This window comes from Panthera onca, chromosome D4, assembly GCF_046562875.1.
Source record: "Panthera onca isolate mPanOnc1 chromosome D4, mPanOnc1 haplotype 2, whole genome shotgun sequence".
Classification (NCBI taxonomy): domain Eukaryota; kingdom Metazoa; phylum Chordata; class Mammalia; order Carnivora; family Felidae; genus Panthera; species Panthera onca.
The window spans coordinates 28,891,936-28,903,979 of NC_138351.1; the positions used below are offsets into that span (position 1 = coordinate 28,891,936).

Consider the following 12,044-nt stretch of genomic DNA (forward strand, 5'->3'; position numbering starts at 1 on the left):
CCCAGTGACTCAGGAACACAGCAACAAAATTCGGTTCCATCCCTGTGCGACTCCAAGTAGGTTGGTGGTTTCGAAAGGCTCCCTAAGGATTTTGCGGTTGGTCCATCCACTCACACGCAGCCTGATTGGGGGAGTCCTGTTTTGCAAAGGTAAGAATATAACCCTTCACAGAGTTTCCTCACTCTCCATTTTGTGCAGGGATTCAGTTTCTACACGTGATATTACAAGGTGTCTCATCAGTCCCCCCACATTGAAAACAGTGGTTTTACCGTTTTGTTTCTACGCAGTCTCTCTGTCCATGAAGAGGAGTGTCTGGGGAGCATTCGTCAGGGCTGGGGGACAGTTGACTGAGATTTACACGCCCTTTCAACTTCTTTACTGTGAACAGCAGTGGAGTTACAAGCAGGCGCTGAGATAATAACCACAATGGATTTATAATTAGTATGACTACAGTGTCGCTCACACCTATTGCTTGTGCTTTCTGAGCACCGAGTGTGTGCCAGGCACTGGACAAAATGTGGTACGTGTGACACCTCCTTTGATCCACACGACAGCCTGCAGGGTATTTAACTGAGGTCCTGAGGGGTCAAATGGGCTGCCCGGTGTCACACAGCTGGCATTCTTGATGTGTCTGACTCCCGAGCCAGTGCTTAGGGACGATGCTTACAACTCCGTCTGGAGTATAAGGGCATTTCAGACACACATTTTCCCATTGTCTCCCATAATTTGGGCTCAGTTTGTAAGATGGGTTTCACCTTGTCTGAAGCCAGTAGTTTTCCAGATTTAATGATTAGGTTCATACTCTGTGTGTGAACCACGCCCTTGTTTGTGAGTGTGTATCTGTGTGTGAGAGAGGGAAAGGGGGAGAGACAGAGATAAAGACAAAGACCTCTATTTAGACCTGGGATCTGCAATGTCTGTGAGTCCTCTTTGGGTATGAAGATTATGCCCTATAAGCCCATGAGCTGAACTGAACCAGCCACAGATTCTATCTCCTGTGCATCCCTCACCTCTCCGAAGTAATGTCTCCACTCATCTTCCACATCTGGAAGAATCTGGAAGTAGATCCTTGATAAAACGCGCCTCAGGAAGGCTGCATTATCAGCCAGGGTCACGGTGCTATAGCAGCGTCCTCCAGGCAGCGCCGAGGGAGACTTGGTCGTGGGGCTCGGTCACAGAAGGTTCTGTGGAGGACGAAGTCTGCTCTGGACCAGAGAAGCCACTTGGCCGCAGTCGGCAGAGACACAGAGGGTCTTCCTCTGTTTAGAATTGTTCAGAGCTGTCTCTCCAGTCCGAACCCTCAAATTTCTGTCAAGATAACAGGTTAGTGGGGTCAGGCTTCCCCCACAGAGCTGCTAGGAGGTAATCACTGCTTGCTGTTGTGTCCCACGTGACTCAGTTCTTTAGAATCTTCCTGGTGCCCTGGCGTCGATGCTGGTTTTGCCACCAGAAGCAGCTGAAGGGAGGGACCATCACGTGGTAGTCCCTTCTCCTGGGAGCGGGCGGCTTTGTTCTCTCAGGAGGCACAGGTCTGCTCTCCCTGGTCACTCATGTGAAAGAAAGTCCCCTTGGGGATTCGCAAGATTGAAGAAAGTGGCAGATGCTGGAAAGACACAAGAGCAGGCCAAGGGGACACCACAAGGAGATCCAGCTGACAAAGTGGCTGCCCCTTGGGGAGACTGCAGTAAAACCTAGAAGCAAGAAAGAGTGGAGAGCAGCCTGTGGTTGACCGCCTCTGTGCTGACCTGGGTTCAGGTGGCGCACATATGTCATCTCACTGGATTCTCACGAACCTACTTTAGAGAGAAGTAACCTGGGCCTCAGAGACATAATGTGTGTCTAAAGCAGAGGCTGAAACCCAGCTATATGTGATACAAGAGACGGGGAGGAGGAAAATTGGATTTACTGCTGACATTCAGAACTCATTCACCAAGAAATTTGGATACGGGGCTCTTTGTGGAAAATTGGAAGCTCTGGGTACACTGATTCACATCCCCGATATCGGATATAAATGTTCCACGCAAGTGCATTCATATCTCGCAGACAGCAGGGAGCTGGTTCGTGTTAACAACTTGGCCCTTTCCGAGGTCATCTCCTGAATATGCTGGAGGTCGGGGGCTGACACCAGCCAGAAAGCCAAGACCAGGGGACATGTCTGCCACCCCTGTCTGCAGGCACTCAGGTCACTTGGTCCCTACCCCATGCTGCGTGGTCTGGCCACCACACATACACTCGCTCTGTGGCCAGCTGAGTATCACAGCTGTGGCATGTGGGGCTGCAGGAGGAAGGAGATGACCCAGAGCAGAGGGGGAGCGAGTGTCCAGGAGCCACCCTGCAGGGGCCGCTGCCTGCTGTCCCCAGAGAAGAACAAGTGGGAAGAAGTGTCTTTTTCATTTCCTTTTTAAATTAGATTCAAGTTACTTAACATACTGTGTAGTATTGGTTCCAGGAGTAGAACTTAGTGATTCATCACTTACGTGTAACACTCACTGCTCATCCCAACAAGTGCCCTCCTTAAAGCCCATCCCCCATTTAGTCCATCCCCCCACCCACCTCCCCTCCATAATCCTCAGTGTGTTCTCTGTATTTAAGAACAAACTCCAGGGGCGCCTGGGTGGCTCAGTCGGTTGACATCTGACTTCGGCTCAGGTCATGATCTCACAGTTCGTGGGTTCGAGCCCTGCATTGGGCTCTGTGCTGACAGCTCAGAGCCTGGAGCCTGCTTCAGATTCTGTGTCCCCCTCTCTCTCTGCCCCACCCCTGCTTGTACCCTGTCTCTGTCTTTCAAAAATGAATACACATAAAAAAATCTCTTTTAAAAAGAACAAACTCTCAGGGTTTGCTTCCTTCTTTGTTTTTATTTTATTTTTTCTTCCTTTCCCCTATGCTCATTTGTTTTGTTTCTTAAATTCCACATATAGGGAAATCATATATTTGTCTTTCTCTTTTTGACTTATTTTGCTGAGCATAATACACTGTAGTTCTATTCACATAGTTGCAAATTGCAAGACTTCATTCTTTGTCATTGCCAAGTAGTATTCCATTGTATATATAAACCACATCTTCTTTATCCATTCGTCAGTTGATGGACATTTGAGCTGTTTCCATAATTTGGCTGTTGTTGATAGTGCTGCTGTAAACATTGGGGTACATGTGCCCCTTCAAATCAGCATTTTTGAATCCTTTGGATAAATACCTAGTAATGCAATTGGTGGGTCATGAGGTAATTCTATTTTTAATTTTTTGAGGACCTCCATACCATTTTCCAGAGTGGCTGCACAAGTTTGCATTCCCACCAACAGGGCAAAAGTGTTCCCCTTTCTCTGCATCTTCACCAACACCTGTTGTTTCCTGTGTTGTTCATTTTAGCCATTCTGACAGGTGTGAGGTGGTATCTCATTGTGGTGATTTGTATTTCCCTGATGATGAGTAATGTTGAGCATCTTTCATGTGTTCATGAGCCATCTGGATGTGTTATTTGGGAAAGTGTCTATTCATGTATTCTTCCCTTTTCTTCAGTGGATTATTTGTTTTTTGGGGGTGTTGAGTTTGATAAGTTCTTTATATTTTGGATACTAACCCTTTATGTGATCTGTCATTTGCAAATATCTTCTCCCATTCCATTGGTTGTTTTTTAGTTTTGTTGATTGTTTCCTTCGCAGAAGCTTTTTATCTTGATGAGGTCCCAGTCCTTCGCAGAAGCTTTTTATCTTGATGAGGTCCCAGTAGTTCATTTTTGCTTTTTCCCTTGCCTCTCGAGACACATCTAGTAAGAAGTTGCTGCGGCTGAGGTCAAAGAGGTTGCTTCCTGTTTTCTCCTCAGGGATTTTGATGGCTTCCTGTCTTACATTTAGGTCGTTCATCCGTTTTGAGTTTATTTTTGTGTATGGTGTAAGAAAGTGGTCCAGGTTCATTCTTCTGCATGTTGCTGTCCAGTTCTCCAAACACCATTTGCTGAAGAGGCTGTCCTTCTTCCATTGGATATTCTTTCCTGCTTTTTTGAGGATTAGTTGGCCATACATTTGTGGGTCTATTTCTGGGTTCTCTATTCTGTTCCATTGATCTATGTGTCTGTTTTTGTGCCAGTATCGTACTGTCTGGATGATTACAGCTTTGTAATGCATTTTGAAGTCTGGAATTGTGGTGCCTCCAACTTTGGTTTTATTTTTTAAGATTGATTATTGGGGGTCTTTTCTGGTTCCATACAAATTTTAGAATTATTTGTTCTAGCTCTGTGAAGAATGCTGGTGTTATTTTGATAGGGCGTCCATTGAATATGTAGATTGCTTTGGGTGGTATTGACATTTTAACAATATTTATTCTTTCAACCCATGAACATGGAATGTTCTTCCATTTCTTTGTGTCTTCTTCAATTTCTTTCATAAACGTTCTTTAGTTTTCAGTGTACAGACTTTTTACCCCTTTGATTAGTTTTATTCCTAGTATCTTACAGTTTTTGATGCAATTATAAATGAGATTGATTCCTTGATTTCTTCTTCTGATGATTCATTATTGGTGTGTAGAAATGTAACAGATTTCTGTACATCGATCTTATATCCTGCGACTTTGCTAAAGTTGTGTATCAATTCAAGCAGTTTGTGGAGTCTTTTAGGGTTTTCCACATAGAGTATCATGTCCTCTGTGAAGAATGTAAGTTTGACTTCTTCCTTGCTGATTTGGATGCTCCTTATTTCTTTTTGTTGTCTGATTGTTGAGGCTAGGACTTCCAATACTATGTTCAATGACAGTGATGAGAGTGGACATCCCTGTCATGTTCCTGACCTTAAGGAGAAAGCTCTCAGCTTTTCCCCATTGAGGATGATATTAGCTGTGGGTCTTTCTTATATGGCCTTTATGATGTTGAGGTATGTTCCTTCTATCCCTACTTTCTTGAGGGTTTAAAAAAATTTTTAAATGTATATTTATTTATCTTGAGAGAGCGAGCCAGGGAGGGGCAGAGAGAGGGGGAGAGAGAATCCCAAGCAGGCTTTGCACTGCCAGTGAAGAGCCCAACACAGGGCTCGACCTCATGAACTGTAAGATCATGACGTGAGCTGAAATCAAGAGTCCAGTGCTTACAGCTGAGCCACCCAGATGCCCCTTTGAGAGTTTTTATCAAGAAAGGATGCCATATTTTCTCAGATGCTTTTTCTACATCTGTTGAGAGGCTCATGTGGTTCTTATCCTTTCTTTTATTAATCTGTGGTGTATCACGTTGATTGATTTGGGGGTATTGAACAAGCCCTGCATCCCAGGAATAAATCCACTTGATTGTGGTGAATTCTTTAAATGTATTGTTGGATTTGATTTGCTAGTATCTTGTTGAGAATTTTTGCGACCGTGTTCATCAGGGAAATTGGTCTGTAATTCTCCTTTGTAGTGGGGCCTTTGGTTTTGGAACCAAGGTAATGCAGGCCTCATAGAATGAGTTTGGAAGTTTTCCTTCCATTTCTATTTTTTGGTGTAGTTTCAAAAGAATAGGCATTAAAATGTTAGGTAGAATTCCCCTGGGAAGCCATCTGGCCCTGGACTCTTGTTTTCTGGGAGATTTCTGATTACTGATTCAATTTCTTTACTGGTTGTGGGTCTGTTCAAATTTTCTATTTCTTCCTGTTTCAGTTTTGGTAGCTTATATGGGTCTTCTGACCTTCTCCGTCAGGCCTGCCCTGCCACTTTTCACCACTAGAGGTCAGCAGTTAGCAAAAAATCATGTTTTCTTTCTATGATTTCAATATATCCCCGTGAAATTATTTTTTTAAGTTTATTTATTTATTTTGAGAGAGAGAAGGAGAGAGAGCAGGGGAAGGGCAAACAGGGAGGGGCAGAGAATCCCAAGCAGGCTCCATGCTGTCACCATAGAGCCAGATGTGGGGCTTGATACCAGGAATAGTGAGACCATTACCTGAGCCCAAGTCGCTTAACCAACTGAACGACCCAGGCACCCCCCCACCATGAAATTATTATTTTAAAAATATTGTATAAAAACTCTTTCCTAATGAAAACTCACCGAGGTGTACCAATGCCTACCTTTTACCAAGTCCTGTCAGCTCTCCCTGGAGAATCCTAGCCTGCCACTGTGTAGAATCTATTTGCAGTCAACCTAACACCATCTCATGTACCAAGTGGTACCGCTTTATCTGCATCTGTCAGGGGCCAGGTGGGGACATTAATGGAAGGACAGTGTCCTGGACAAAAGTCAGGGGATCATTCTAGAGACAGTGAAGCATCCAAGTCCTGGAACAGAAGGAAGCCGTTACCTCCCTTCGGGCTGTAAAGACAAGAGGAAGAAATCGTGTTCCTGGGAAAGCTGGACCCCAGGGGTAAAGCCGCTCTGGTGTCTAGGGTCACAGACACACAACTGGATTCAGAGAAGCAGCTGGGAGTGATGGGGCGGGGTGGGGGGGCGGGGGGGAGACGCCTGGGCCTTCTCTCCCTGCAGCCTGTCCAGGGCCTTCCGTTGGTTGACCCCAACCAGAAGCCAAGTGGCCGGGGGACCCCAGAGATGCAGCCCATGGGGTCCGTCTCTGGGGCCCAGAGCAGCTCAGGAAAGGCATGTGGGAGGTGCAGCAGCCAGAACGAATCCAGGCAACATCCCTGAACCGCTGCCGCATAGCACACGGGAGGGGTCCACACAGCCCAGCAGGGGGTGGGGACGAAAGAGTGTCCTGTCGTGGGAAGGGGCAAGGCATGGCGAGGTGGGAGGGGCTCATGCACACACGCCGCCCTGGGCGGGGTCTCACTGCCTCCTCTCCTCCTGCAGGCTCCGTGAGCATCAGCAACCTGTACCCGGGCTGTGAGCACGTGAGCGTCAGGAGCCGCAGCATGATGTTCGAGCCCGGTCTCACCAGGGGGACCCTAGAGGTGGTGGTGGCCCCGCCCCAGCACCCGCACTGCGCGGCCGATGACCAGTCCACCAAGGCCATCGACATCCAGAACGCCTATCTGAACGGTACAGTAGCCCGCCCACCATACCGGGGAGCGCGCCCAGAGTCCCTTTGCCCGGACTGTAAATCACCCCCCCCCCCCACCCAGGGGGCCTCTCCCGCTGCATGTGTCACAGCCCCACGAAGGACAGAGGAAGAGCCGCACAAAGTGACCTTGGGATGACCCAGTGAAGCATGGCTGGTCAATACCCCTAGTGAAACCAGACACCCTGCTGTCCTGGGCACCTAGCAAAGCCCCAGGCACACAGTAGGTGCTTAATAAATGACTGCTGAGTAAATCAATACATTTTCTAGGCAGAGCCAAACATCCACTTGGATGAGAAAACTTATAAAATGTAATCCCATTAGCAGTTTGACAAATGCAAGTATGAGAAGAGTGATTCTTGAATACATCTCCACTCATGGCTGATGCTATGATACAGGCCAGGCAGTTTTTTCCCACAGGCAAAATTTCAAGTGCTGTCAATCATTTCCAAGGGGGTGAAGCTTTAAATGTTACCAGGGAAGGTTTACTATCTCCATCAACCACTGAATCCTTGGTGCTGTACCTTCCGAGCTCCCAGGAACCCCAGTTGGGCCCATGTCACTTGAACACCAGCTTCTGCCCTGTTGAGACGCAGTTTAGAGCAGGGATCAAGCATTTTCTTCGAGACTCATCTGTGAAGAGTGTATGAGCCGATGTTCATTCGAGTGCCTGGTAGAGTGGCACAGGGGAGGCGCTCAGAAAATGGCAATCGGGAGCATCTTCACGGAGGTTCTGCTGGCCCTAGTGAGGTGGCATTGAAGTCCATGGGCATTGTGCTATCCTAAAAGCTGAGTGCTCTCCGAGGTCCCGGAGCTGAGTTGGCATGCTTCATAGGGAGAGGAGAAGTGTGTCCTCAGCACCCCACAAGCCTTCACCCAGCTCCTCCATAACTCCCTCCTGCCCCAGGTCTGGCTCTCAGTGCTCCCCATTCTCAGAGGACTCAAGCCCGTGTTCCAGAACCTCTCACACCAAGGTCTCAGCTGCCAGACTTAGAGAGTCCTGTCCCCAGGAGTGTGTGTGCTCCTAGAGGGGGCTCCAGAAGAGCCACAGATCTTCCAAATTGTTGACTACAGAATTTCTGGCCCAAAATAAGCACTGAGGGTAGAATTAGGGAAAGAGAGCCTGAAATCCTACAACGTAAGTGGTCCTGCCATGTCCCCCCAGAGGCTGGTGGGTGGGTGGTCACTGTCTTGCTGGGGTGTGGCCATGTAGGGGTGGGGCGGTCCTGTGTCTGGATGGTCACTGCAAGGTGCCAGGTCCCTCAGGAAGTGCAGTCAGAGTCTCACCCACAGACACTTCTACAAAAACCCTCTGCACCCACACTCAGGTATGTGGGAGCAGCTGCCCCCCACGCTGGGTGACCTCACGGACCCCCACCTCCTCACGCTTTCGCCCACATCCTTCAGGTGCAGAACTGCGAATCAACTGTTGTGTCTTTCCCCTGTGCAGGCAGCCTGCTGGCTCCTGACCCACCTGAATAGGTCACTAACTCACCTGTGGAAGGTGAACGTGGTCATCACTAAGCCAGAATTAAGTTACATGTCGTAGTGACTTTTATGTTCAACGTCGTATACCCTGTCATGTTCCAAAAATAATTTATACGTATGTGAGGATATGGAATCTTATCATGTACGTTCTCTGTGTGAGTTTGTTGACGGGGAACCCAAGGCGGCATCTTGCCCTGACTCCTTCCTTGTGAGGAGGAATCCCTGGGGGGAGAGATGGAATGCACGTGTCTCCGAAGATGCAAAGATAAACAGGTCGATGCTACGGACATCACTCTTTCCCTTGGTGGTCACTAAGGTGCAAGCAAAATGGTGATTGGCACTTGTTGGTACTGTTTCAGATAGTAATCTTCATTCTGTCTGTAGGAGTTGGTGATTTCAGTGTGTGGGAATTCTCTGGAAATCCAGTGTACTTCTGCTGTTATGACTATTTCGCTGCAAATGATCCCACATCCATCCACGTCATCGTTTTCAGTCTGGAAGAACCCTACGAGATCCAGTTGAACCAAGTGATTTTCTGGCTGAATTTCCTGAAGTCTCTTGTGCCGGTTGAAGAACCCATAGGTAAGCCAGCACGTCCTGGTGGAGAGTGCCCTTCCCGTGGGCCGCTCAGCCACTTGGGGGATCTACAGCTCGGGGCTAACAGTGAGGCTTCCTTGGTCGCTGCTTCCTGTGACAAGATTCCCACTCTGGACGTTTCTGCAGGGAATTGTTACATGATTGCATTCTCCTGCCTCAGAGACCAAGTCTGAGGGATTTCTTGAGAGCTGTTTCTCGCTTTCTTCCTACACTTTAGAGCTGTGGTCACTTTTGTTGGGTAGAGGTGGACTCCTCCCAGAGATGGCCTCTGTGTCTCTCTACCTAATGATACGTAATTAATAAGCAGAATTAACCCCCTTCGTTCTGTGGTTCCATCCAGAACGGAAGGGTCCATATTGAGTGAAGGCATTATCTTAACTTTATTCCTAGAGCAGAAAATAGCGTGGAATACGATTTTGTTCCTTTGTACAAAACAGAGGGAGGGGCGCCTGGGTGGCTCAGTCAGTTGAGTGTCTGACTTCGGCTCAGGTCATGATCTCCTGATTCGTGAGTTCGAGCCCTGCATCTGGCTCTGTGCTGACAGCTCAGAGCCTGGAGCCTGCTTAGGATTCTGTATCTCCCTCTTTCTCTGCCCCTCCTACCTCCCCCTGTCAAAAATAAATAAACATTAAAATTTTTTTAAAAAAACAGAATTGGGCAGCCTTTCATGGTGGAAACACAACTGGGCTATCAATTTTTTTTTTTTTTTGAAATTCCTATAAAAGTCAAATAAGTGGGCTTACCCCCCTCAGGGTCCATCCACTCTGCCTCTCTTTCTCATTCTTTCTGGTGTTTTCTTTCCAAAACACTCTCCCCACAAGAGACTGTGTGCACCACCACAGGCCCTGTTTTGGACATTTCTGGGTGTAGCTGCACTCACAGAACTTTCTAGGTCTTAGGTGCCTTTGCTCAGAGCCAGATTTCCTCTCACTGGACAAGCAGGGCCACTTGGGGGGACATCTGAGAAGCTGCCTTGAGTTCTGTGGTCAGTGCTGGTCCACTTCTGAGCTGCCCTCCCCGAGGACCAGGAAACCCACTCTTGGCTGGGCCAGGGCCTTCTTGAGGTGACCCTGCACGGCAGGCTGGCCAGCACGCCCTGCCTTACCTGCCTTGGAGACAACCAGGAAGGACAACCCGCCTGTGAAATGTCTGTTCTCTGCCCTCAGCCTTTGGTGGCAAGCTGAAGAACCCGCTCCACGTCGTGCTGGTGGCTACCCACGCCGACATCATGAACGTGCCTCGGCCGGCTGGAGGCGAGTTCGGGTACGACAAGGACACGTCCTTGCTCAAGGAGATCAGGAACAGGTGAGGGCGCCGCTGGGGACAGGGGCCATCTCACAGAGCTCACGGACACCGGAGGAAGGAATCAAGGGCCTCCTTTGCTTGGTTGGCTTTGTGGCGTAGATTTCATTTTTTATCAAAACGCTGAAAACACAACAAATGAAACCAAAGTAAGGGCCACGGGATGTAAAACAACAGACTTATCACCTCCTTCCTCACCTCCAGGTACCACTGCCCGGGGGACCTTCTGTTAGGAGTTGCATGCGTCAGTTCTCAGCTTTGTGGAGGCAATTATAATCGACAAATCATATTTTAAGATACTTGAAGTGCGTGTCGCGGCGATCTGATGCACGTTATGAGAGGACGCGCCCGTCTAGTTAGTTAGCACATCTGTCACCTCACATGTTTCTCTGTCTTTGCTTTTTATTTATTTTTTGGTGAGAATGGTTTTTGTTTTTTGTTTTTTTGAGACTTCAAAACTGATCATGTATTGAGTCACTAAAAGTAGGCAATAAATCCGTCCCCCGCCCCCTGGAAAATGGTAAGAAATTTCCACAGGCATGGCAGAAGTTTGAATTCTGGGTGAGAATGTTTAAGTTCAACCCTTAGCAAGTGTTAGTCGTATAATACAGTGGCATCGACTGTTGTCACCATGCCTGACACAGATGCGCGGTTCTTTTTGTTGTGTTGGCTCTCAGTTCCTCTGATGACTGTCATCTTACCACCGAGCAGTACTTCTCAAAGTCTAAGTTGCCACTCACCAGGGGCTCGTGACAGTCACCTGGGGGTCCTGACCTGGTCACGAAAGTGGGATGGACAGGAGGGGAAAATACCAGAGTGCCTTTCCTGGCAAGCATTTATGGAAAACTTTTGTTTCACTGAGCAGTATGAATGTGCATGGGTCACGGTGTAGAAACGTGTGGTTTTACTTCATGTTTGGCCAAAAAACGTTGAAGCTGCATCTCTATATAATCCGCCAGTAACACAAACTATTGGTTTATCTACTGCAGACACTTCCCTGTTGTCCTCCTGATAGGAAAAAGAAGGCTCATGCTAGTATTTTCCATTGAGGGAGTGGCCTTCATGCCTACCCTCTGCTCTTACCCGTCCCTCTGTAGTGGCCTCCGTCCTCCCAGCATCTGAGGTGAGGGCATGGGCCTCACCTGTGCTGCATCAGGGGACCTGAAGTCTTCCCATACTGTGTCGCTGCCAATTTGTGCAACCTGAGCCACCCCCCCACCCCCATCCGCAGGACTGGGAGCTCAGGGGTCCCAGGCCTCACACCACCGTAATATGACGAGCCAGTGGACAGTGGGGAGGGGGCAGCCTCTGCAAAGTCACCAGGACATTCTGGCTTCAGATCAGCTATACGGGAGCCTCGTGTCCATGGTGACACCTGGTGAGACCGCATCACCCTGATGAGGCCACTGCCCTTCCCTTAGGTTTGGGAACGATCTTCACATTTCAAACAAGCTGTTTGTTCTGGATGCTGGCGCATCGGGCTCTAAGGACATGAAGGTACTGCGAAGTCACCTGCAAGACATTCGGAGCCAGATTGTCTCGGTGAGTGTGCTGGAGAGCCTGTGGTTCCACCTTTGCCCAGACCATCCGGTCACCCCGGAGCTGGCCTCTTCGTGCTCCTCTTGGTTAGATTCGGTTCTCAGGGGACCCAGCACGAGGCGGATGCATGGCTGTGTTTGTGTCCCACTG

The 12,044-nt window shown here is 48.5% G+C and overlaps 1 protein-coding gene across 9 annotated transcripts in view; it reads left to right on the forward strand.

Moving 5' to 3' along the window:
- DAPK1 (death associated protein kinase 1) overlaps positions 1-12,044 on the forward strand; it is a 188,592-nt gene that overhangs the window by 167,997 nt on the left and 8,551 nt on the right. For all 9 annotated transcript variants that reach the window (XM_078436895.2, XM_078436896.2, XM_078436889.2 and 6 more), the window contains exons 21-24: positions 6,761-6,949; positions 8,841-9,038; positions 10,220-10,358; positions 11,777-11,897. In XM_078436895.2, coding sequence (XP_078293021.1) covers positions 6,761-6,949; positions 8,841-9,038; positions 10,220-10,358; positions 11,777-11,897 — 647 coding nt within the window. The remainder of the gene's footprint in view (positions 1-6,760; positions 6,950-8,840; positions 9,039-10,219; positions 10,359-11,776; positions 11,898-12,044) is intronic.